Source organism: Ictalurus furcatus, chromosome 27 (assembly GCF_023375685.1).
Source record: "Ictalurus furcatus strain D&B chromosome 27, Billie_1.0, whole genome shotgun sequence".
Lineage (NCBI taxonomy): Eukaryota > Metazoa > Chordata > Actinopteri > Siluriformes > Ictaluridae > Ictalurus > Ictalurus furcatus.
Genome location: NC_071281.1, coordinates 6815394 through 6840716, shown reverse-complemented (window position 1 = coordinate 6840716; position 25323 = coordinate 6815394). Strand labels below are relative to the sequence as shown.

The following is a 25323-nucleotide window of genomic DNA, read 5'->3' as shown; positions in this document are numbered from 1 at the left end:
TAGTCTTCCACCATTGTTTCAACGTGGATCTGTCTTGCAAAATTGTGAGTTATTATAACTCCTCTTCGGGTTGTGCACTAGGAATGGGCCGATAATTGGTTATACCAGGGTTCTGGAAAACTTAGCTTGCAAAGTCAAATAACACAAAACGTCAGCGTGATAATCTATAATCCAGAGATTAAGCCGCACTTCGTTGTTGGTAGCTGGATCATTTTTTCTTCTTTACACCCATCTTATTACAGCACAGTGATGAGTAAGGAATAAAACCCGATGGTTTTGCTGGTATAAGAAAGTATTGACAGGGTGGTGTGACGCAGCCCAAACTGCAGAGACCTTACCTGAAGTTGATTTATTTTCCAATAAGAGCACATCTTAAAGTGTTTTATTCCTCTGATACCATAGCAATTTGCCATTTTATTTATTTATAATAAATAAAAATCAACACGTCTTGCATCTTATCCCTGTAGTTATGTTATGGAGAGTCCACCATACTGGTAATACAGTGATATTATATCAGCAATAAACAGTCATTTCGTCACCCTCTCATTTTTCATGTTACTGAGAAACCTCAAAGAACACAAATATAAACCTGTGATTTTTGCCTTGCAGTCAGCACTACTGTCCGAGCTGCTGCTATAGAAAATTAAACAATACCTTCAATCAATCAGATTTGAGAATTCAAAAATGCTGTGGTATGTTAAAAGTATTGAGCAAATAATGATAATGAGTCTTTTATTAATCACATACTTCACATACCCCAGCATGTCAGAAAGCTGGGGTCAGAGTGCAGGGTCAGTCATGATACAGCGCCTCTGGAGAGACCTTCCGATCAGTAACCCAGAGCCTTAACCGCCATGCCACCACTGCCCCTATAGCGGTGTATTGAGCAAATCCTGCAGTGTTAACGTAACATTCCCTGGTTTTGTTCAGGCTAGGCTCACATGGAATGTGTTATTTTTTGCCCTGTCAATCCTCTTGTAGTAATTCACAGTCCGCTTGAGTAGATGTTTGCACACGTACTTCAAACACCAGCTCTGATACGTTAAACATCATTGTGTCCTACCTTAGGCATGAATGAAGTCTGACTACACAGTGACCAGGCAAATGCTGGCAACCAATCAGGGAGACTGAGAGAGTCTATTATAATCCAGTAGAGAAAATGGATTCAGGACTGAGATTGAGCTATTTTCTTGTATTTGTTTTCTTCTCTAATTTGGTGGGAAGCTAGGGATTTATTCACATTTATGGAATTCATATCGTTACCCAGTTGGGAAATGGTTTTAGCTAGAGAAATTATAGTTGTCAAATGGAAAACTAGTTACATTTGGTATGTTTCTATGTATTTTTGTATTTCAGGCTGTATCTCACTCATGTGAGAGAGATCACATAAGTATGTGTAATTGTGTATCATCCATCTATCTGTGTCTTTTAGCGACCAGACATGATAGTTTTGTTCTGATAGTTTTAGCTAGCTAGAGTTAGTAGGCTAGCTTACTACTGGGGGTGGACGTAGCATAGGGGCAAGCCTTAATTATTCAATCCATGGATTACTGTTTGTGAGATTCCAGTAGACCAACACTGTAGACCAGTAGACCAAATTTTATGTTTTTTTTTTTTTTTAAATAAAGATTTTCCTTTTTTTTATATCCTAAAATACTATACTGAAATACTGCTGTACTAAATGGTACCATTTTCTCTTTCCACTCTTGCTCATTAGGATTTCTACAATGCTGCCTTGTGATAATGTCTATTGGTATAAGTGCTATACAGCTGACATTTAATGGAATTGAATACTGAGAAAGTAGACATTTGGTGTCCTTATTTACACATACTGCTTAATGTGCAGCATGATGTTTGGAACACAGCCTTGAATTCTCACTGAATGTGTATTGACTTGGCAGTCACGGCTGTGAGATTAATCTGCGTGTTGGACATGTTATGAGATGTTTTGACACAAGTCAATTGCAACAGCAATTTCTCTACCAGAAAATTTGCACATCAAACATCTTTAAGTGTGGACACAATCAACTTTCTCTTAACTACAATTTTGAGTCAATAATTTTAATTGAGTAGGATGTTGACATGATCATCAGTATAATTTTTCTGCGTTTGTTCTATCCCTAGCATATCACCTGTCTGAATAATATTGAATTGAATTGCATCTTTTGTTCTTTAAAGAGCATTTAAGGAAGAAAAGGTTTTGCCTGGAGCAGTGACGACAGCTCTGATTGAAGTGTGTAACTGGAGGCTGTTCAAAGGATGTGTGAGAAAGTGAGACAGAAATAACCTTCGAGACGTCTTTTCTGCCAGACTATAAATTTCCATTACTATTACTATTAATTTGCATGATTACAGCGAGACACATCCTCAGCGGTCTGTAGTCACTGCTCCACTGTGGCCTTGTGAGCCATGTTAGTGTGAAATTGATTGTAGGATTTAACTCTCACACTGCTCTTGCTTCATTAGCATACAGAAGGCATTTCCTCTAGTAATGAGCTCACAGTTTGGATCATTATGTTCAAAACTTTTGACTGGTCTTATTTCTTTCTTTGACTTCCTGAGTCTGGTTTGAAGATAACGGTTCTGTCTTTCCCTACCAGTTGCTACATTTAATGAACCACAAATATAATATTAGGGATCGTTCCTGGGATTAGTTGTTCACTTGAACTTTTTCCGTAAATAAATAATTAAATACATCTGATCAAAGTGATGGTTTATTGCAACAGTGTTTATATGAAGCTGACCTACAGTGATCTCCAGTCAGAGAGATGGAGGCCATTGTTATTTGTTGTTTTTTTAAAGAATGAGTTGTATTTATTTGCTTGCAGATATCCCGTTATATGCACGAGGGGTGCGACCGGCCATAGATATAGGAAAACAGTAAACACTGTATAGGCTGACGTAGGCTAAATGAACAGTTATACAGAATTGATTGTAAGCTATAAGATGAACCAGCCTTAAGCAAGTGCTTTGCTATTATTGATGCCTTTAAATCCGATAAAACACATTCGATAATACCAGTAATGATATAATACTAATAACAAATCAGCGACAGTTATATGTCAAGTCCGATAACAGGAATCAGCAACAGCAAGATCACTTAACATCAAAATAACTCATGGAAGATATTTTTACAACAGCAAATTTACCATAAACTATTTGAGTAACAACATTAGCTAAAGCTGAAGTGACAGACATGGCCTCGAGTCAGCTTTACACAAAAGCAAATCTATAAACTGAATTTGTTTAACCAGATGTACCACCACATATTAATTTAAAATTTTACTTACAGAGCGGAGATGGGAATAGGTGAAATGAGAGGGGGGGGGGGATAGAGAGAGAGAGCGAGCGAGCCCTGCCAAGCACCCAGTGAGCATGCCAGAAAACTATCATACAAGCGAACACTATATTTCCTGATAGAAAGAAATGTGGTTCAATGTAAAGCACACACGCATCAATCCTGTGTCCCTGCTTTTGCATTCAGCTGCAGAAGTATTACTATTTATTTATTGTTTGCACATCATACTTTCTTATAAGTGCTCAGCTGTAGTGTCGACCTTGGTGGACAAGGAGAGAGACAAGAAAAGCAATGGAAGCCCAATGAGGAATCAGTAGATTACGTATGATTAGCCACATTGGACATGCAAAGAAAAGTCTGAGAATGAGGTCTTAGTCCACAATAACTAATAATTTTTATTCTTTGGCCACACTAGTGTTTTCAGTTTGTTTCCCAAAAGGTTCCTATCCACAAGGAAATGCAAATAGAAAACAGTATGCTAGGCATGTGCAGTGTGTGTCTAACCCAGGAGCTTTGCACCAATTTATTTTTTAAAATTTTTTTTTGACAAAACATGTTTTCTTACACACCCTAGCATTGTTTGTAGTCCATATAAAGCAGTCAAACACGAAATTCCACCCATCCATCCATTTTCCATACCACATATTGTACACAGTGTCGTGGGGGGAGCCTGGAGCCTATACCAAGAGACTTGAGGCACCAGGCGGGGGACACCCTGGATGGGGTGGCAACCCATCACAGAGCACAATCTTGTGCACACACACTCACATACCCATTCCCACACTATGGACAATTTGGAAATGCCAATCAATCTACAGTACATGTCTTTAGACTGGTGGAGGAAACTGGAGTACCCGGAAGAAACCCCTGAAGCACAGGGAGAACATAGAACATGCAAACGCCACGCATACAGGGCAGAAGCGAGCCACAACCGCCCCCACCCACCCCAAACCACCCCAAACCACCATCAGCTTATACTGAAAAAAGCATCACAATAGGTTCTGTCATATTGAAAATTTGGTTGTGATCACAAATGTCCATTTTCTCTTATCCACATTGCAACACAGAAACATGTTTTCAGTTTTAGCCACTTTGGAGAGTGGATTTGAAACTATAGTGCATAGGATGAAAATGTTTCTGAGATGCTGTGAAGCAGCTTGTCAATTCTGTAATAGCCATTTACAGGCAGAGCCGTGTCAGGCGTGTCTGTCAAATGGCACATCATCATGCCCCAACTTCAGGCACAAAGAAGTCCAGCTACACAGTGATTGGCAGAGAGAGAGAGAATGAAGGAACTATAAACGAACGAACAAAGCAAATGCAAGTGAGGGAGTGGAAGAGTCTGAGATTACACTGTAAGAGAAAAATGGATTCAGGCCAGATTGAGTTTGAACTTTTTTCTGGCTGAACAAGTAATGATGCACAGGCTCTGCTGCTGGATAAGGCAGTCACAGTAAGCACTAACCGGCTTACCTACCGTACTGTAAAAGACAAGCTCTTGTTGAGGTCTTCCTCTGGTAAATGTGACAGTCACCTTGATTTTCACAATAAGGTTATGTTATTTACATAACACTTCTGTAATACTAAGCATTTGTGAGTCTCAAATACTTGCTGCATATTTTTGCACCAAATAGGCAGTCCCTCCAGGATTTAGCGATTTTGCGATCACAGAAATGAATGCAGAATCAAGCAAACTCCACAATATTCAGAGGAGCTGGAAATTTTTCAGAATTACCACAGATTTTCCCCAGATTTGGGCCAAGACACGTCATGTAACATCACAACATGCATTCAGCCAAAGCCCAGTTCGATTCACGTGCATCAAACATGAGTACAGCTAAAAGGTCTCATTTACCAACAAACATACTGCAAAAGACCGTGCAAAACAATTTTGGGCAATTGCAATTTTGCCAATTCAAGTAGTTTTCCACAAAAAAAGCACCACTAAATTTTCATCGCAAATTTTTTAAAAAGCCACAGCAAAATCACTAGTTACAGAGGTAACTGTGGTTCTGTGAATTCTGGATGACCACCACAGGCGGTGCTTAAGCACTAATGGATTATCACAGTGCCAGCTAGATTGAGAGAATATACCAACAAAGTCACGTGGTGACATAGGCTGAGCTTTGAGGATACTAGCCACATTAGCTCAGCATTCGGCCTTGGTACACCTTTCTCGCGCATTTAGAGTGAAAAGGAAATCTGGCGGTCATCAGGAATTCACAGAACCACAGTTACCTCTGTAACTAGTGTTCTTTTTCCTGACTGCAGAGGTGGTGCTTAAGCACTAATGGATGACTCCTACCAACATAGTCATGAGGAATGCCACTCATCAAAAAAACTATCACGGTTTCTCCTTAAGAACTGCTGAACTCACAGCATGCGTGGCAGCCACATTGACTTTGTAGAAGCGTGCAAACATGCATGGAGAAGCCCAGGTAGCAGCCGCGCTGATCTCTGCCATGGAGACTCCCCTAAAGGCAGCCCAAGACATACATATTGCCCTAGTAGAGTGACAGGAGATACCTCCTGCCACTTCCACAATCCAGTTCGACAGAGTTTGCTTTGACACCGCGCCACCTTTCTCTGCACCAGCATAGCAGACAAAGAGTTGATCAGTTTGCCTTAAACTGACGGTAGCATCCACGTAACACTTCAGGGCCCGAACAGGACACGAGGAGCTCCCTCGACCCGGTCGCTTCAGACGAGCCTTGAAATGCAGCCAGATTAATGGACTGATTTACAAATTGAGGAAACTGCACCTTAGGAAGAAAAGACAGATTTGGCCACAGCACCACGCCAGAATCCTCTGGCAACAACGCGTGCATAATTTACTAACCAGCAATGCATGTAACTCATTAACACGCTTAGTGGAAGCAATGGCTAATAGAAAGGCAGTCTTCAGAGACAACCACTTGAGGTCAGAAGACTGCAGGGGTTCGAATGTTGGCAAACATAGAAAGTCAAGCACAAGCGGTAAATCGCATCTGGGAAAATGGGGGTTGCGGGCCGGCCTTAAGCGCCTTGCACCTTTAAAAAACTGCTCACCAAGATATGGGAACCAAGGGAAGAGCCATCAACAGGCACATGATATGCAGAAATGGCCGCAACATATACTTTCAACATGGAAGCAGCCCTGTCTGCAGCCAAAAGATGTTGCAAAACACTCAACACCCCTGGAATATCGAAGCATGCAGGGTCTAACCCACGATTCTTACACCATGAAGAGAAAATATCCCAATGTGCAGCATAGAGCTGACGTGTGGATGCAGCTCTAGTGCTAATGACAGTATGAACAACAGCAGGTTCACAATCAGCCAGAAGAGGGTTGGACTCAGAGGCCAAACCTAGAGCTGCAGACTGGTCAGGTCTGGGTGCCAGACCCTGCCATCCACCTGTGACAGATCCTTCTGGATCAGAATCTGCTATGGTCTGCCCACCAATAGGCTCAGAAGCATGGGAAATCAAGGTCTGGCTAGCCATCTGGGTGCTACGAGGAGCATCCTATGGTTGCTCTGGGAAATCCTGTGTCTCTCTCCCACAACAATGGGATAGGAGGGAATGCATGAAGTAGGCATGTCGGCCATTCATGAGCCAGTGCATCCAGTCCCAGTGGGCTGGCCATCTCTGTCCTCGAGAACCACGACCGACAGTGAGTGGTCACTCATGATGCAAAAAGATTCACCTCTGCTTCGCCAAACTGACGCCATATGCTGGGCACCACTTCCGGGTAAAGCCTCCTTTCTCCCAAACACAAAAGGTCCTTTAAGAGAGTATCTGCTACCTGGTTGTTGGACCCATGGAGGTGCACCGCCCTCAGGGACGCTAGTCGGGGAAGAGATCAGGTGAGAATTCTGTGAGTGAGACGCAAGGAGTTGACCGACCTTGTGCCACCCTGATGGTTCAGGTGAAACACCATTGAGGTATTGTCGGAGCAGATGAGCACATGATGGCCTGCTGGAGCCAGCAAGGAGTACCGCAGGGCTAAGAAAGCTGCGCGTAACGCCAAGAGGTTGATGTGGTCCGTGGACTTCTCTGGAGACCAATGGCCACACACACCCCTGTGATTCCACATTGCGCTCCACCCAACAAAGGAAGTGTCAGTCATGACCACTTCCTGGTGAGACGGAATGGCCCCTATTGGTACACCCATCATTAAGAACGCATGCCAATTCCACTGTCAGTGCATGGACACAGTGGTGGGAAACATATCAACCCATGACGATGTCTGGTGGGGTTCAACTTCAAACTGTTGTTCCACCACTGGAATCACTGAAGTAGCAGCAGTCAGCATTCCCATAAGCTGCAGGAACACACTGTATGGCAACATCGCTCCCAGTCGGAAATGAGCACTGGAGCATGCCCTGTAAAGCCTCATCGGGCGACTCCACTAGAGCTGCAACAGATTGCTCAAGTTCTGGAGCTCGGGCCACTCCAATAGAATCTGCGTCAGAAAACCCAGGGTTAACATCCTAGGGGGAAGGTTGTACAGCACCATCCAGTTTTATTGTTGTCATGAAACAATGATTCGGAGGCACTTGTAGAGAGCACATCCAAGTCAGGCTGACATGAAAGAAAAGGAGAGTTAGGAGACTCATCCCCAATTCTACTACTTGCTCTACCCTGTTCCACCTGTATTATAGCTCGTAGTCTCTTCCATACAATTCCTCCGGGTATTTGCCTGTTTTCTGGATTGGGGGCACAGGCTGCGGCAGATGCACAACGTTTCCGAGTCCGTGTGGCGGGGGTAGCTCTGACCTCACAAGGCCCACCTCCAAACTGGGGCCCAATTCCACGAGACGGAGCCGTCTCTTCGACATGGGCACGGGACTACAGTGCAGGCACAGGTCTGTGATGGCATCTCATGGACTGAATAGTATGTCACTACATCATTGGTGTCATTACTAATTAGGCATATCAGTTAGTGTGTGTTGTGCAGTTTGAGATGCAGTTTTGAATTCTATCTAAATGTGCACACTCGCAGCTGTGAGATTAATGTATGCAGTGGAGGCACAACCCACATTACAAAATGTTCTTCCTGGAGGCACAATACACATTACAAAATGTTCTTAGCTTGTATTAGCACTAGATCTATATGTGATTTTTATGTGATCTATTTAGACCAATCACAGAAAAATAGGATTTTAATGGTGTTTTATCCTTGCAGATCCGGTGGCTCTTGCTCATGCTTCTGGTCTCACTTTTCTCTCATCCTCTACATTCCTCTCTTCTGTCTTTTTTTTTTTATTGGATGTTGCATAATAAATGTATACATATATTCTTGAAGACAGTGATTGAGGGGGCTGTGCCCAGTGCAAGCCCCAGAGTGAACATGCACATAAAACGCAGCACCCGCCTGGCAGGAAACCTGGAATAAATCTCTGCTTTAGCAATCCCATAAACCCCAGGCTCATCTGTCAGACAGAGAAAGGGCACTTGGCCTGCGCCCCCCTCCACTGACTCAGCCTCATAAAGGATCTGGTCCAAGTTCTACATACGCTCATGAACTTTGGCTTTGCGGGCGATTCGCAGAAAGGCTGTGCTTTGTTAAAAAAATACTTGCAAAGCACTTCGTCTATAAATCTGTAAACCTGGTTCTTACTGGAAGATTAACCATTTGTTATTGGAAATGTTATCGTATAGTATGAGTGTTGTGAAATAACCTCTAAAGTTAGTTATATTATCTAACAATTAACTATGCTGTCAGGCTTGGCAGGCTGTTGATTATAAAGAATGCCAAATCATATTGCTTGCTGCCAAGTAGTTGATTAGGTAACTAAATTATATAGGCTGAAACCGAGCAAAGTAATGATGATGATCCCTTTTCTAGTAACGATTTTTTTTTATAATGAGGTATCATTGTACACTGACCACATACTGAGTGTGACTGTAATAAGAGTGTAGTTATATCCTGTTTGTAGAGCATTCTTTTTTGAGACTTACTATCTATCTCTTGTGTGTGTGTAGGTTCTGTGGTGATTGCCTTCAGCCGTGTCTCCAGGTGACGTCTCCTCTCTGTCCACTGTGTCGCATGCCTTTCGACCCCAAGAAAGTGGACAAATCTTCCAGTGTGGAGAAGCAGCTTTCCTCTTATAAAGCACCATGCCGAGGGTGCAGCAAAAAAGTTAGTCCCTTCTAACGCACACGCATGCACGCACGCACACGTGGTTTTAACACATTTCCTTTTAACCCATATTTTGACCAGGTTATTTTTTTTAATGTTTTAAAACATTGTTTACCTTTGCTTTTTGGATATTCTTATTTACTTTTAACCTCTTTTCACTTCTTTTAAAATGCACTTTTTCCTTTTAAACCTTTTGTGTTTGAAGTTTTAATTTTTTTTATTCTTTTATCCTTTCTCACTCTTCTTCTCCTTCTGTCTGACCCTTATTTTAAAAAAAAAATTCTTTTAACCCTCTCATGAATAAATTATTTTAAGAGCATATCTAGATTATTTTTTTCTTATTAAAAATAATCGTATGAAGTTTGCTTTTTTTTTTAAAAAAAATCTTTTTTTTTTTTTTTTTAAGACTTCACTAATATAATTTAGACAACACACATGTAAATGGATTGTCCATGTGCAGTGCAATACAATGGTTAATTAAAGGATAAAATATGATACCAGAAATAAAAAGAAATAAAGAAATCACCCATTGTGTTCATAAACAAACGTTAATATTGAGGTCTAAAAAGATTTAATGTTGTGGGCCAAAATTATAGAAAATATCATAAAATATACAGTGCTCTCCACTAATATTGGCACCCTTGGTAAATATGAGTAAAGAAGACTATGAAAAATTGTCTTTATTGTTTAACCTTTTGATCTTTTGTTTAAAAAAAAAAGATCACAAAAATACACTGCTTTCATGGATATCAAATAATTACAAACAAAACACAAAAAACAAAACAAAAAAATGTCCATGAAATGGACATTTTCAATGCTTGTGCTATTTTCTTATAGCCACTTCCCATTTTGTGAAGCTCAACAACCTTTTGCCGCACATCACAGCTACATTCCTTGGTCTTACCCATTGTTATGAATGACTAAGGGAATTTGACCTATGTGTTACCTCATATTTATACCCCTGTGAAGCAGGAAGTCATGGTTGAACAATTTCCTGTTCCTAGGTGTACTAAAAAAAAATTAAAAATATTAATGGGAATATACTTCAAATATATTTTTCTCATATGAATTCATGGGGTGCCAATAATTGTTGCACACCTTTTATTCATTTTTTTTATTTTTGATAAACCTGTTTTGTTTGCAATTGTTTGATATCCATGAGGGCTTTTTTTCTTTTCTTTTCTTTTCTTTTTTTTTTTAAACAAAAGATCAAAAAGTTAAACAATAAAGACAATTTTTCACAGTCTTCTTTGTTCGTATTTTCCAAGGGTGCCAATATTAGTGGAGGGCATTATATGTAATTTGTTTCTATGAATCCCAGATCCATCAGGTGCAGGGTAAAACATCATTTCATTTTTTTCCCCCTTTACTTTCCTATTTAAACCTCTTTTCTTTTAAACTGACTGTTGTCTTTTATAATTATTGTCCCGATCCTCTCTGCTAACTATTTTAACTCTATCGTTAACCCTATCTTTTTTTTTTTTCTTTATTGAATGGTAGATCACGCTGGTCAAAATGAGGTCACACATCTCATCTTGCACAAAGGTGCAGGAACAGATGGCCAACTGCCCAAAGTTCATGCCTGTGGTTCCCACATCACAGCCGATTCCCAGGTAAGATCAATACACCTGGGTGTGTGCACTGTCTAAAACTGCTTTACAGTGAATGAGAGGGAGCTTGGCCCCGGAGCCCCAGTGCTGGAGATGAATGAGACAGTATGAGCCGTTTCCTCTAGCTAAACACACACGGGGTGTGTGATCAGTCACAAAATAACTGTAAAAAAATGGTGTTTGTGTTCACAGTCCCACCAGTGTTGTTAAACATCACAGCCGAGTGAAGAGCAGTGCCAGCGTCAGGTTTGTATAACTTCAGTTAAAGGGAAATCTGTTTTACGTCTGTTTTGTAAATACAATGTTTCCTTTTTTATGAATTTATTCTTCATATGAAAGTATGACGATTGCTTGAAATGGGATTATGTTAATGAGTCAGAAGAAACTGGAAGTCATGTTCCAGAGACGTGCACTGCTACTACAGTTCCTCAGAGTTCTTACTGCTGTAACAATCATCCCCTCAGCGTCTTCCAAGAGCTGAAGCAGATGTGTGAGAGCAGGAAGAGCATGAAGCAGTGCAGGGTCTGGAGTAGTAAATGTGCAGGGTTAAGATATAACGCCATTCATTAGCCCGCTAGGCAAGTCTGCTCGTCCAGTCCTATCTTTTGGAAGTCTGGTAATCTCTGGTAATGCTTACAGTTGACCCTATTAATCAGAAAATGTTCTACATCTGGGGAAATGCATATCTTCCACAAAATCCCGAGCATTACCCATAGGCTGAAGCACCACTTCGATGCATTTAACACAGCAGGCAATCGCTATCGAACATCAATTTAATATAGCGGTTTCATACTGTAACACATCAAAAGATCATGCTGATACATCCACAGGTTTTCGCTCACATAAATTTGCAGATAATTATCAAGCTGTTTCTTTTATAGCTTTTAAAATTGAAGATAAATTGGGCCAGGGATCCTCGTCTGTCTCCACTGTCTACAACATTGCAGCTGCAGACTAAACATGTGTTGCCTGAAGTGTAGCAAAGCTAAAAGTACTATGTGCTGTGAACAGTGAACTATGTACTCATGTACTGTTACAAGAGTATAGGTAGCATGTCACTTTCCACCCCTGCTGATTAGCAATCTGATATATACTCCATTTCCTTCCTCTGTACAGGGTTATATTTCATCATTCAGAAGGGATTGCTTCAAATACAAGCTACTTGCAACTACTCTGTTTCTGTTATGTTCCTTGCAACTGCTATGTATCTGTTGAAAAGTTTACACACCCCTTCTGCTGTGTGACAGTGATGCACACTTTAGAGTGTTGAGGATGATGGTGTGTCCAAGACAGTATTACAACATAAAGGTTAGAATCAGGATGTAATAAATGATGCTAATAGACATTTAATAGAAATCCTACCTACATGTTGATGAGAGTGTGTGCACGCACATATGTTCTAGTCCCCCCCCCCCCAATTTGGTCTTGCTCATTAACTCTCCCCATCACACAACAGCTACCAACGTGCAAAGGTGGCCAATGCTCTTTTTTTTCTGTTGCTCTTTTTTGCATCACCAGGATTTGAACTTGCGATCTCTGTATAATAGGACGAACGCTTTTCTGCCATTTGCGAGCCTTGCGTGTCAGCTTTGATCAGGTAACTGGGGAAAAAGAAACACAAAGGGGCAATTAGGTCTTCAAAGTTACTGTCTATGAATATGGTCTCTGTTGGGTTCTGCTATTTTTATAATTATTAAAATATTTAAAAGCTTAGTGTAGTAAGTGAACAATACAGTCACGTACAGGCTGCCCACAGTGCTGAAGCTCAGGGAGCTCATTATAGCATTAAACTATAAAAATACTACTCAAAAGCCCACCACATCTGTTATTGTACCTTTACAATGCAATTTACAGCTTTGAGTAGTACAGTTACACAACTAATGCCACTTGCTTAAAACAGATTTTAAAAAGTGTATTATGTGTATAAGTATGTTTATATTTCAACATAAAGGGTGATTTCCTACTAAAACATTTTCGTGTTTTAATCATGTAGCTATTAAGACATTAGTAAGTGTTATTTAGCAAATTTAAAAACAGTTTATATTTTATGGTAACACTGATTTGCTTTAACTGTGAAGTTCAAAACTGTCAGTCATAGCCAAATATTATCATAAACATTCTCAATATAAGGTACTAAAATGTTACTGGCATGCCACCTTCAGATGTATGCCTTTTTGTACATGTCCTTTATTTGTTAAAGGAAAATAACAGTATAGGAACATTTCGAAGTACAGTGCCTTAATGGACTTAATTGGATTTTTTTTTTTTAAACAATTTTTTACAACGTTTAACCAAAAAAAGCATTTGTTTGTTGCATAACTAGGCACAATACCTTGAAAGTACAGACAATACTTGGTAGAATAGGTTTTCTTCTAGGATTACCCTGTATTTGGCTCCTAGAACGCGATGCTGCCACCACCATGCTTCACTGTGAGGATGGTGTTCTCAGGGTAAGCACTGTTGGGTTTCTGCCAAATGTAGCACTAAATGCCAAATAGTCATCAGGCCAATGACCATATATATGAGTGGATGTCATGACAGGGAGACCAAAGTTACACCAAAATGTCTCTGAGGCCATCTAGTGGCTGGCTGCAGTATAATTTTTTAACCCGCCCATTCCCAGGTTACTGAATGGAGACTGAGCAAATTTTATTTTAAGTTTCAACTCCACAAATTTTTGGGAATAGAGTTCTGTAGTTTTTACTACAGAAGTTTTATTAGTACAAGTTAAAGTACACCTTAATATCGCCCCCAATATTTTCCCTTAATAGATAAATAAGGATAAATAAGGAATTATAGTAGTTCTTTGGTGATAAATTAAAGGGTATGATTGATGGGGTGATTGATGGTTTCGGAGCCTCATGGACATGCATGCATGAACCATAATCACTTCTGCAGCAAAGCCATGTCTTGTTCTTCTGTAAAATGTTCTAACAGACCATGTACAGGGACTTGTTTGCATTTTTTTCAGTATGTTGATCATTTTGATGCCTAAAAAACTGACGTGAGTAAATGAAGTGACGGCATAAACCAAGGCAGCTAAGACTAGCTAAACTATATAATAATGTATGGCCTGTATGACCACTCAAAATATCTTGGTGAGGTTAGCCAGTCGTTCCTTTATAAACAAACTATACTGAGAGAAGATGCGGAGCATAAAAGTGCACTTAACTTACTGCGTGTGTCTGAGCTAGATGGAAATCATGGCAAGCAGCCTTTTTTTTTCTTCTTCTTTTCTCCAAAATAGTTTGTGTTGAGTGTAAATGTTGACTGCTGTTTACCAGAATATTTTTAGTTGGAGCCTTGCATTGGCTACTTATACTTACATGACTTTGATTAAAAGCATGGATAATGTCAGCTCGCTAGCAGACGCTCAAACAGTCAGGACTCAAAGCTGTAAAATCTTTTCTTTCTTTGCACATCCCTTGCTTGCAACAATTGCATAAAGCCAGTCATCCACTGATATCACCAAACTGTTGCATTCTTCTTTTGTGATGCTTTTCCAGGCTTGTACCACAGCATCTTTCAGTTGTTGTTTGTTTTGGTGGGTTTCTCCCTTCAGTCTCTTCTTCAGGAGGTGAAATGCTGGTCAATTGGGTTAAGCTCTGCTGATTGACTTGGCCAGTCTAAAATCATCGCCCCCGCACCCCCGATGAAGTCCTTTGCTGTGTTGGCATTGTGTTTTGGATCTTCATCTTTCTGCATCTTGAAGTTCCCCCCGATTAGATTAGATGCATTTCTCTGTAAATTGGCAGACAATTAGATTATGTAGATGTCTGAATATTCATTCTGCTGCTACCATAATGAGTTACATCATCAATAAAGAGTAGTGAACCTGTTCCAGAAGCCGCCACGCAAGCCCAAGCCCTGACATTCCCTCCCGCATGCTTGACCGATGAGCTTGTATGCTTTTTGATCATGAGCAGATCCATTCTTTCTACACACGTTGGCCTTTCCATCACTTTGGTAGAGATTACACAACTTTTTAATAAAATTAGATTGTAATGTATTGTTTCCTGACAAACTCCTGACAAACTTGTGGCTTTTTGGTGGTGATGCGAGTGAGTTATGGACTTGAATGTGTTTTGTGTACACATACTTAGTTGCTGCTGATTTAACTGGCAATAAATCATTATGTGAGAATGAGTTTCACTTTGTTTGTGTAGTGTCAAACTTAATTTTCTGTGGCGGGAAAACAAATAGAGAAGTACCCTCACTCAGATTTTCTAGGGCTGAGAGCTGTTGAAAAGCTGACTCTCCTTTTTTCTTTTTTTTTCCTTGCTTGCAGCAATATTCCAAACCGATCGACATTTGTGTGCCCGTATTGTGGGGCGCGAAACCTCGACCAACAAGAGCTGGTGAAACACTGTATGGAAAACCACCGCAACGACCCCAACAAAGTGGTGAGTGTTAACACGTTCCCTGGTCTTCTACCGAAGTGAGCTGGGCTGCCGATGCTTTACCATCTGTACGTGTATCAATTTTACCCAAAGCCAATTACAAGTGAGACAACATCTAATTTATTCCAAGCATAGAGCTGTTTAACATGTTTACATAATACAAGTACAAATAAGAGATTCAGGTTTCCATCCTGTGTTCCTGCTCTGAGAGGGTTTCATATGATTCCCAGCATGTAATCCTGCCACGCTGTATTTTGCCATTTGGCTAGAGGTAACACTGCTGTGTGTGTGTGTGTGTGTGTGTGTGTGTGTGTTGATTGTGTGTGTGTATTGATTGTGTGCTTCTGTCCACAGGTGTGTCCCGTGTGTTCAGCCATGCCCTGGGGTGACCCCAGCTACAAGAGCTCCAACTTCCTGCAGCACCTCCTGCACCGGCACAAGTTTTCCTACGACACATTTGTGGTGAGCACTGAAACACACACACACACACACACACACACACACAGAGCTCTGTACCAGGAGGAAGTTAGTTATAATTTGAAGTAATTTTCTTATGTTTGATTGCCAGGTATGATTTAGGATTAAACTACTCCTGCACTGCTCAATTCTTCCTTGTTTGATTAAATTTTTTTTGTTCATTCTCTGTGCCTGTGTGTGTGTGTGTGTGTGTGTGAACACAGGACTACAGCATTGACGAGGAGGCTGCACTGCAGGCAGCACTGGCCCTCTCTCTGTCCGAGAACTGAGAGTCTTGTCCCAGTAGCCTCCACCAATCACCACCTCCTATCCAATCACCATCACTTACCCCAACCTCGTTAACCAATCAGTTATCTTTCTGCCTCCTTCATGCTGCAGACATGAACATAAAGGAGCATCATTTTCATTCTCTGTTCTGTACCTGGTGTTAGTCACATGATGCTGATCACATGATCTCCACAATTTTCTGCCCAGAATTCTTCTCTTACTTCGCTGATGGAGGCGGAGCATGCAGTCATTCATAACTGCTGCAGTCAATAACAACAGCATTACATTGTGTATCTCGCATCTTTTGGCAAAGAATACAGCAAGCTTCAGTTGATGTTTGAGGGGGAAAAAACAAAACTACATTTCACCATCAAACATTTTTCCTTCAATTCTGTTTTTCTCTCTCTTTCTGGGTTGCTCAAACATGGACAGATGGCAGTGTAAGTAAGAAAAGGCATCACATATCCCAGACTGGATGAGAGCATTATTCCAGGCTTGAATGATGTCGCTAGGCCAGCACCGATGTCCTTGGCTGAATACCCTATTATTGCCATGGTGACCGTATAAATGATGGACAACTCAGTACCAGGAGTCTCCTGTTGGCTAAATATGAGTAAGAGAGCGAGAGAGAGAGGGTGGTCCATCACTTTACTGTAAGCAGAAGGAAGCTGAGATGAATGATGATACCTGCCTTGTGGGAATGACTCAGCTTTAGGCAATACTCATACAGCAGAGAGAGATGATCCCATGTTCACACCATCACCAATATCACGACTTGGCCATCACTAAACATTCCCCCTTTCTTTAACGTTTGTTTATTTTATTATTTAGTTCGTCACGAACACTCACGATTTTCTACATGACTGAATTCTAGTTCAAATGTTCTTTTATAGTTCTCCAACAGGATACTAGTACTGCTTTTATCTTCATTCTGCTCTTTACTGGTTTACCTTGCTACAATAATATTTTTTACAAAGCATCAAATTAGAAGAATATCTATTTTTGGAAAAATGTTTCCTTTAAAATGGTGCACTAATACCGAGAAGGTGAAACGTGTGCTGATTTGTTCAAATGTCTCTATCTCAGAGGTGGAGAATAGGCCATGAGGCCGCGGAGGGGATGTAGACGCAAAGCTCGACCACTAGGTGGCACTAAGTGTTCGCTCCATGGGAAGTCTGGCCTGAACCATAGCCATTCAGAGCCCAGTTTCATGTCGTATTTGCATGATGTGTGTAGTAGATTTCATGCCCAGTGTTTGTTACCAGCAGGGAGTCATTATGTGGGTCTGGATATCAGACTGAGAGGATTTATTGTATGACAATATTACTCTCATGGTGATGGATATTATGTTGAATTAGGCAGTGTAGTATTGTGTATGGCAGTGTTGACATTTATTCCTTCAGCAGACAGAGGCAGAACGTAATCCAAGCATAGAGCAGTTGATGGTTAAAGGACTTGATTCAGAAGCCCAAGTGTGGTTCTGTGGCAGCACTGGGCTTTGAACATTTCCTGATCAACTACCACTGTCCCATATTGAGTAGCAGGTGAAAGACAAATTGAGAACTACCTGAATCAAAATTTGGTTAAAAATAAACTGGAATGGGATGTAACCATCTATTTTCAGATTAACAGTCGGTTGTAAAACAGACATGGGCACTGAAAGACAAATTAGAAAATGTCCGTCACTGGCAATTGGTGTTTTTCATCAGATCCTTTTGTCTTATCTTTTGTAATATATTTAATTTCGCTTTAATTATTCCAGCAATTTAAACCAGAGCGTTGATCACAATCATTTTGTATTGTTTGTATCGTCAGTTGATTGTGAAGTTATGAAATCAGTTTGTCCTGAACACTTTGGCAGCCTGGCTACATGCAGAGAGATGACTCACTGAGAACGTGATGGATTTAGAGAAGACGCAGAGTGTTGGCAGTGATTGGTGGGTGACAATATTCATTTTTATATTCGAGTTTCCAATCACGAGGGCATAATCGTTGTTATTTTCTTTTACGGCTGTAAAGTTTATTCTTTATAAAGTGCTTGATTAGATGTAATTTCTCCTGATGTGTCCTTGTCCTCCGTCTTGTGTGTCTATGACTCCTAACAGTGTGTGTAATATGAAGTTGTGCAAAAAACACGGGAGAAACGAAACCTCTGCCTTTGTGTGCTGGAGTCTCAGTCCAAGCGTAACAGTTTATAAGAGGCAGTTTAATGGAAAGAATTGAAACTTGTACGTGTGAATAGTAAGATTGTGACCTCGTTATTGGTGCAGGGTTTAAACCCTGACTGAGGTGAGGTCATCGTTACAGAAAGGGCAGGTAAAATGTTGCACTTTGGTTCTAATCAGTAAGGATTTTGTCCTGGTATGTTAATTTGCCTGTGTACTGTGAAGTAGGCATGTGCCGATCAATATTGTTGCGAGGGCACTTTAAATAATTATTAAATATTGTCAGGAGTAATATTGAAGTAGGAAGCCTTTTTAAGCAGCATTTGCTGTACTGTGATAAAGTTTCCTTTGTGGTTAAGATGCAAAAGTATTTAGACACAGAGTGACTGCAAAAGATTTTTGGACACGGACTGACAGAAGTAGCAGTGACACCATGTAATTATTATAGATAGTGTTGCATTTGCAGAATATCTGATTTGTGCAGAATAATTGTCAATTTAATGACGTTACTGTACTGGCTTCTGAAGTTTGGAAAATTCAAGGAATTTATACAAAATATCTTTAGAATATATACAGTGCTGCAATAAATCGACCTGATTCAGGCTGCATGCGTTGCATAGGAGTAATATACAGGGGATATAAAAAGTCTACACACACCTGTTAAAATTGCTGGGTTTTGGGATGTGTAAAAAAAAATTTTCACCAAAATTAATCATGTCAGATCTTTTCCCATCCGTTATGTGATATAGCATCCAACAAAATTCAAGTAAAGAACGAATAGAAACTTTTTTTTTTCCAAGGGAAAATTAGGCAAAAGTCAAAAACGTGTAATAACCTGGTTACATAAGTATACACACCCTTTTAAAATGTCTGTGCTCAGGATTAACCAATCACATTCATTAATCTGATGTTTAAAATTCTACTTCATACACGTCATTAATAACGATTCTGATTAACCCCAAATAAAGATCAGCTGTTTCTGTAGGACTTTCTTGACATCTTGTTTCATCCGACCGCTGAAGCCATGGTCCACAAAGAGTTTCAAAAAGCATGTACGAGATCTCATTGTAGAAAGGTATCGATCAGGAGAGGGGTATAAAAGAATTCCCAAACATCAGATGTACCATGGAATCGACAAGTAGAGAACATGGGGTACCACAGAGACATTACCCAGAACAGGATGTCTCGCAGAAATAGATGAAAAGACTAGACAAAAACTTACCAGGGAGTCTTCCCAGAGACTTACAGCAACATTAAAAGGGCTGCAGGAATATCTGGCAAGTACTGGTTACGCCCTGCGTGTGACAGCAATGTCGCCTATTCTTCAGATGTCTGGGCTGTGGAATGATTTGAAGAGGGCTGTGCACAGGAGATCCCCTCAGATAGATCTTTAATAGATCTGGAGAAGTTTTACATGGAAGAGTGGAATAAAATTGACAAATCAAGATGTGCTAAGTAGGTAGAATTTTACACAAAAACAGCGTGTGCTGTATTACAAGCAAAGGGTGTTTTAACAAAGTATCAGTTAAGGGGTGTGCATACTTATGCGACTAGGTCTGATGTTTGTTTTGTTTCTTTTTTTCTTTTTCCAGCCCCCCCCCCCCCTTCAAAATATTACTATTCGTTTTTTAATTGAAATCATGAAAAGATTTTTCTTTTTCTTGGTGTCATTTTTTACATCATTTTAAGTGGGGTGTGTAGACTTTTTATATCCACTGTACCTGTCAGATTTGGTCTGGCAAGGCTTCCTTGAAGGATTGCAGCTGCCACTGTGTCACCTGTGTGGCATCATTAATGATGAGAACAGGTGAAGGTAATATGTAGTCCTGTTTGTAATATTACTATAATATTGTAAGAGGTTATGATAAGAGGTTAAACAGTTGTCGGAATGAAAAAATTAAAATCGGTACATGCCTACTGCCAAGTGTGCTTTGTAACAGTCACAAAAAAAATTGCGCTTTGGAGAATAATCCTTTTTTTTGTGACATTTATGGATGACAGTATAATGGCAAATAATAATAATAATAATAATAATAGTAATAATAATAATGGCATTTGGTGTAGTTGTGTGCAGTAATGTGTTTATTTGGCTTTATAAGGATGTTAATAAGGATTGTAAGGGTTTTTAAAGCTGCAGGTGGTGCGACTGTTGCATGAGAATCCTGTTCTCATAATTAAACACAGAGCGAAGAGAGTATTTGGACTAAAAACTGCAGAAAACTTTGGACGTTTCTTTTGCTGTTCAAACTCAACGATGACCTGTGACTGCGTGACTCATTTCCCCAAACTTTTTTACTTATTTACTATCAATGCTATTTTCTAAGTGTTTGTAATATACCATGTGCAAATAATATTCATGTTCACTGCTGTAGCATAACACGTAGGTTTTTAAACTTTTTATATATGGCACTTTGCTTTTACTTTTTTCCTGGCTCCCTTTGTGAACGATACAAAGCGGATCATTTCCATACGTGTGTGTCTCCCGCATTGTGGGCCGGGAGTCCATGCAGGCTGAAGCATGAGCTGGAGAAATGAATCACTTCAGCATTCCCTTTGGGGCTCGACATGGAAGAACAAGGACTATATATGGATGTCAGTGGATACATGAGGACACGTGGCTTCTTGCTCAGGAGAGACTTGTCGTTTTCCTGTAGCTGTTAGCAGGAGCTTGCTTGTGGAGACAAAGGGGAGGACACCTCACAAGATAGCGGCTCCATCACTGATCCTGTGACTGCAAGGTGTGCGTGTGTGTGTGCGCGCGCGCAAAAGCTGTCTCAGTGGAAATATGCATTCATGACGTAATAATGATATAACAGTAATAACGATGATTGATATGATGCTAACACCAGTGTGGAGTGTTGAAGCTGTAACGCTGTTTGAGGTTTAATAGGTTACTTATATGATGTATTTGTAGCAGTTTTTCCCCCTCAATAAAACCACTGACCCATCTTACTTTCATTTGGTGGTGTGATTAGACTCACTGAGTTAATACATTGGAGAATGTAAACTACTGTGCTAATCTTGTCAAAACATATAGGGCGTCCCAAAAGTCTCTATACATAGGGGACTATGTACACCAGCACCACGTCGGTTGTGCCTTCATCAATGGATAGTCGTGGACGTCCACTACTCTAATCTTAACTCTGGTCCACAACACTTCCAGTCTTTTTGAGTTTGTTATACTATATTGTTGTAGTATATTGTTAGTGTCGTGTGTGATGTGTTTGCCATGTTTCCTGTTAAAGTCCATCGCAACCTTGCGACAGCTTCCCGATCCAGCCATGAGAAAGATTTCAATACGTGCTTCTTTTGTCAAAGGCATTCTTAAAGACCATCTGGGAAAAAAATAATTATATATATATATATATATATATATATATATATATATATATATATATATATATATATATATAAACCAAGTATGACACATTTTGCTAAAATAATAATAATTAATAAAGTATTAATTTTCCTTATGTTTGGAGACTTTTGGGACACCCTGTCTACTAAGCTAATTTCTGTACTTCAATACAAAGATTATATTCTAAATGATAAAGAGAACAGAGAGCTCTATAACAGTTATGAGAAGTGCTAAACTACTTTTAGCTTTAGTACTAGTAACATTCCTCTACTCTCATGTTCACTTAATCTATAAACTGAGCTCTGCAAAAAGAGAACTCCAAGCGGCAAAGATTTTTATTATTAATTCTTCTCCCTTCCTGAATTGCTTTTCTTAATATCCTTTTGGTGAACGGAAAAAAGTCCTTTACTGTAGGGCTATTTGTGATGTACAGTAACCTAATATGTTAACATCCCATTTGTTCTAACGAGTGATAATCCCAATAATACAGAACTAAAAAAGAGTATATGAAGTTGAGATCTAGACATGTATTTACATTTCCCTAGTCTCCTTTATCCCGTTCATTTCTATTCAAAACAATCTATTCAATTTTATATTTTTTACTGTGTACATCAATACTGTTTTTAATGTTATATCAACAGTAAAAGAAACCATTATGTAACATGCAACGCTGCCTGATCCAGACACGTTTAATCCATGCAAAATCCAAATCCAACATGAACAATTCACCATCTTATTCTAATGTGAAAGACTCATAACACATCTGTAATAAAAAATAAAAGATGTTACAGAAGAGTTTGCAAATAAGTGCAGGTTTGTGCGGGACTGCAGGTAGGCTAATATCACCATCAAATCTTGCTAATTATTCATCAATGGAAATGGGCAGAGAAAGAAAATGAATAAAATTATTCATCATTGTGTAACACGAATACCACATGCCCAAGGAACTTACACTGCTCGATCTAGTAAAAAAGGAGTGTATGGTTTTTTGGCGTGACACGTGACGTAAGTGACCAATTGTCATGGCATGCAATGCCCGGTCATGCAAAGACTTATAGACACATACACGTATAGAAATCAAAGATACACAAATTAGTGATGGGAATTCCAGCTCTCTTTATTGAGCCAGATCATTTGGCTCAGCTCAGCAATGTGAGCTGGATTTCAACTCCTACATGAACCTCTGTAACTTTAAAGTTACTTGCAAACCAGTTTCCCCTGTATTTTACTACTGCATGAACTTTAGCTCTAATTAACACTACATCAAAAGGATATGTAAATTCTCTGAATGACCATGTAGTCTATAATCTGGCCGAATACCTCCTTGTATACAAACATATTAAACAGAGATGTTAACTGCTTTTCTATTTTTTATTTTTTTAATCTTTGTGCTTGAGAGGCATAAAAAAATAAACCCTTAATTTATGGGATATAAATTCTCCACCCAAATTAATGACTTAATGACGCCTGACTCATTCATTTCTCACCAAAGGCTTACTCTCCTTTTTTGGATCACGATGACGACAACCAGAGAAATGAAACAAACGATCTTCAAAACCATTTCTTGTTCTAGTATTACTCACAGGAATGACACTTTTCTAACTTTCCATGAGTACTTTTCATTTTTAATCTAAAACACACTCAAACTTTATTTACTTTCATTTACTTTACAGTACTTACAGTGGCTATAAGTCTACACCTCTGTTAAAATGGCAAGTTTTTATGAAGTAAAAAATTGAAACTAAGATAAATAATGTCAGAAATTTTTCCACCCTCAATGTGAAGTTACAGTACAACATATAAAAATGTTGAATAACAATGGGGTAAAAAAGTGAAAAACAATCAGAAAAATTTATGGCGGGGGGGGGGGGTAAAATTTTTTTTACAATAACCTAGCTACATAAGTGTGCACACTCCTAAACTAATACTTTGTTGAAGCCCCTTTTATTTTATTTAACCACTCAGTCTTTTTGGGTAAGAGTCTATCAGCATTGCACATCTTGATTTAGCAATACTTTCCTACTCTTTTGTGTAAGGGCATCCATCTCCTCTGCACAGCCCACTTCAGGTCACCCCACAGTTTTTTTAATATTGGATTCAGGTCTGGACTCTGGCTAGATCACTGATGTTGATCAAAACATTGATCTTCTTTTGGTTAAAGCCATTCCTTTGTTGATTTGAATTTATGCTTTGGATCACTGTTGTGCTGAAAGGTGAAATTCCTTTTCATATTAAGCTTGCTAGCAGACGCCTGAAAGTTTTGCACTAAAATTGCCTGGTAGATTTTCTCTTCCCCTTTTGTAAATTTTGGAGAGACGACCTGTTCTTGGTAATGTCACTATGGTGCTCCATTTTCTTTATTTATTGACGATTGCCTTCATGATGTTCCATGGTACATTTAATGTTTTGGAAATCCTTTTATCCCCTTCTGATCGATTCCTTTCGACAGTGAGATACCATGCATGCTTTGTAAGCTGTTTGCGGATCATGACTTCAGCAGTCAGTTGAAACCAAGAAGATATGAAGAAAATCCTACAGAAACAGCTGGTCTTTATTTTGGTTTAATCAGAATAATTTAATTGATGACAGCTGTATGATAATTACTTTTGAACATGAGATTGAATGTGATCGATTCATTCTGAACACAGCCTCATCCCCAATTATGAAAGGGTGCGCACACTTATGCAAGCATGTTATTGTAACTTTTTATTTTTTTCTTATTTTTCCTTAAAAATATTTCTGATTGTTTTTCACTTAATTTTTATACGTTGTAATTTAATATTGATGATGGAAAAAGTTCTGACATGATTTATCCAAGACAAAAACTTGCCATTTTAACAGGGGTGTGTAAACTTTTTTTTTTTATATATCCACTGTATCTGTTCCTATCATTTTTCTCCCCTAAAAATTGGGTGGTTTGATACAAAAGATTCTATGTCTTACGTTGCTTAACACACCGCAATGTAAATACCAAGAAATAAAAGCTGAAATCCTAAACTCCTCCTAAGTCCCATATCATCTTTTGATCTCCAAACAAACTGTCTTTGGTGAAGAGCACAACAAATGAATTGGCCTTGCCATTCCGATAGTATTTAAGGGGACTGTATTTTTGTTCAAAAAAACAAAACAAAAATTCCGTCCACACTTTTTCAAAAAATGCCTCATAAAACCACAAAAACTATTTGAAAACACTCACCTGAGCATGCTAAGTAGGTGGTAATAGTATCATATATCATAAACTCTTAAATCAAACACATAAACAGGAACATTAAGAGCATGTATGTAAAACTGAAGATGATATGGGGGGGGGGGCATTAAAGAATGCATTAAGCAAGACATTAAGAAACATGTTTAAAAAGTTACTTTTTTTGTAGGACTATATAAACTGTTGAGGTTTGGTTGATCAGTTAATTGCAGTTGATTATTCTTACAAACTCATGTATGTTAAGTTGATGATAATGGCAGGGCATTTCTGCTCCTGTCCCTGTGTATATGTAGGGAATGGGGGATAAAGGGGAGAAGTGCGTGGTTTCGGGGTGCACTTTCTTTAGTGAGACTTAATTACTGCCACTGAATACACTCCTGACAATCTCTTAAAGTGGGGAGACTCTTTTGCTGAGGAGA

General features: G+C 39.4%; 1 protein-coding gene across 3 annotated transcripts in view; it reads left to right on the top strand.

Annotated features, from left to right (window-relative positions):
- LOC128602804 (E3 ubiquitin-protein ligase RNF166) overlaps positions 1 to 21299 on the top strand; it is a 35504-nt gene extending 14205 nt beyond the window's left edge. For 2 of the 3 annotated variants that reach the window (XM_053616859.1, XM_053616861.1), the window contains 6 exons: positions 9266 to 9422; positions 10923 to 11035; positions 11225 to 11278; positions 15321 to 15435; positions 15787 to 15894; positions 16113 to 21299. In XM_053616859.1, the coding sequence (XP_053472834.1) occupies positions 9266 to 9422; positions 10923 to 11035; positions 11225 to 11278; positions 15321 to 15435; positions 15787 to 15894; positions 16113 to 16178 (613 nt within the window). In that variant the 3' untranslated portion in view covers positions 16179 to 21299. The remainder of the gene's footprint in view (positions 1 to 9265; positions 9423 to 10922; positions 11036 to 11224; positions 11279 to 15320; positions 15436 to 15786; positions 15895 to 16112) is intronic. The other variant, XM_053616860.1, reaches the window with a different exon arrangement.
- Positions 21300 to 25323: the final 4024 nt, after the last annotated feature.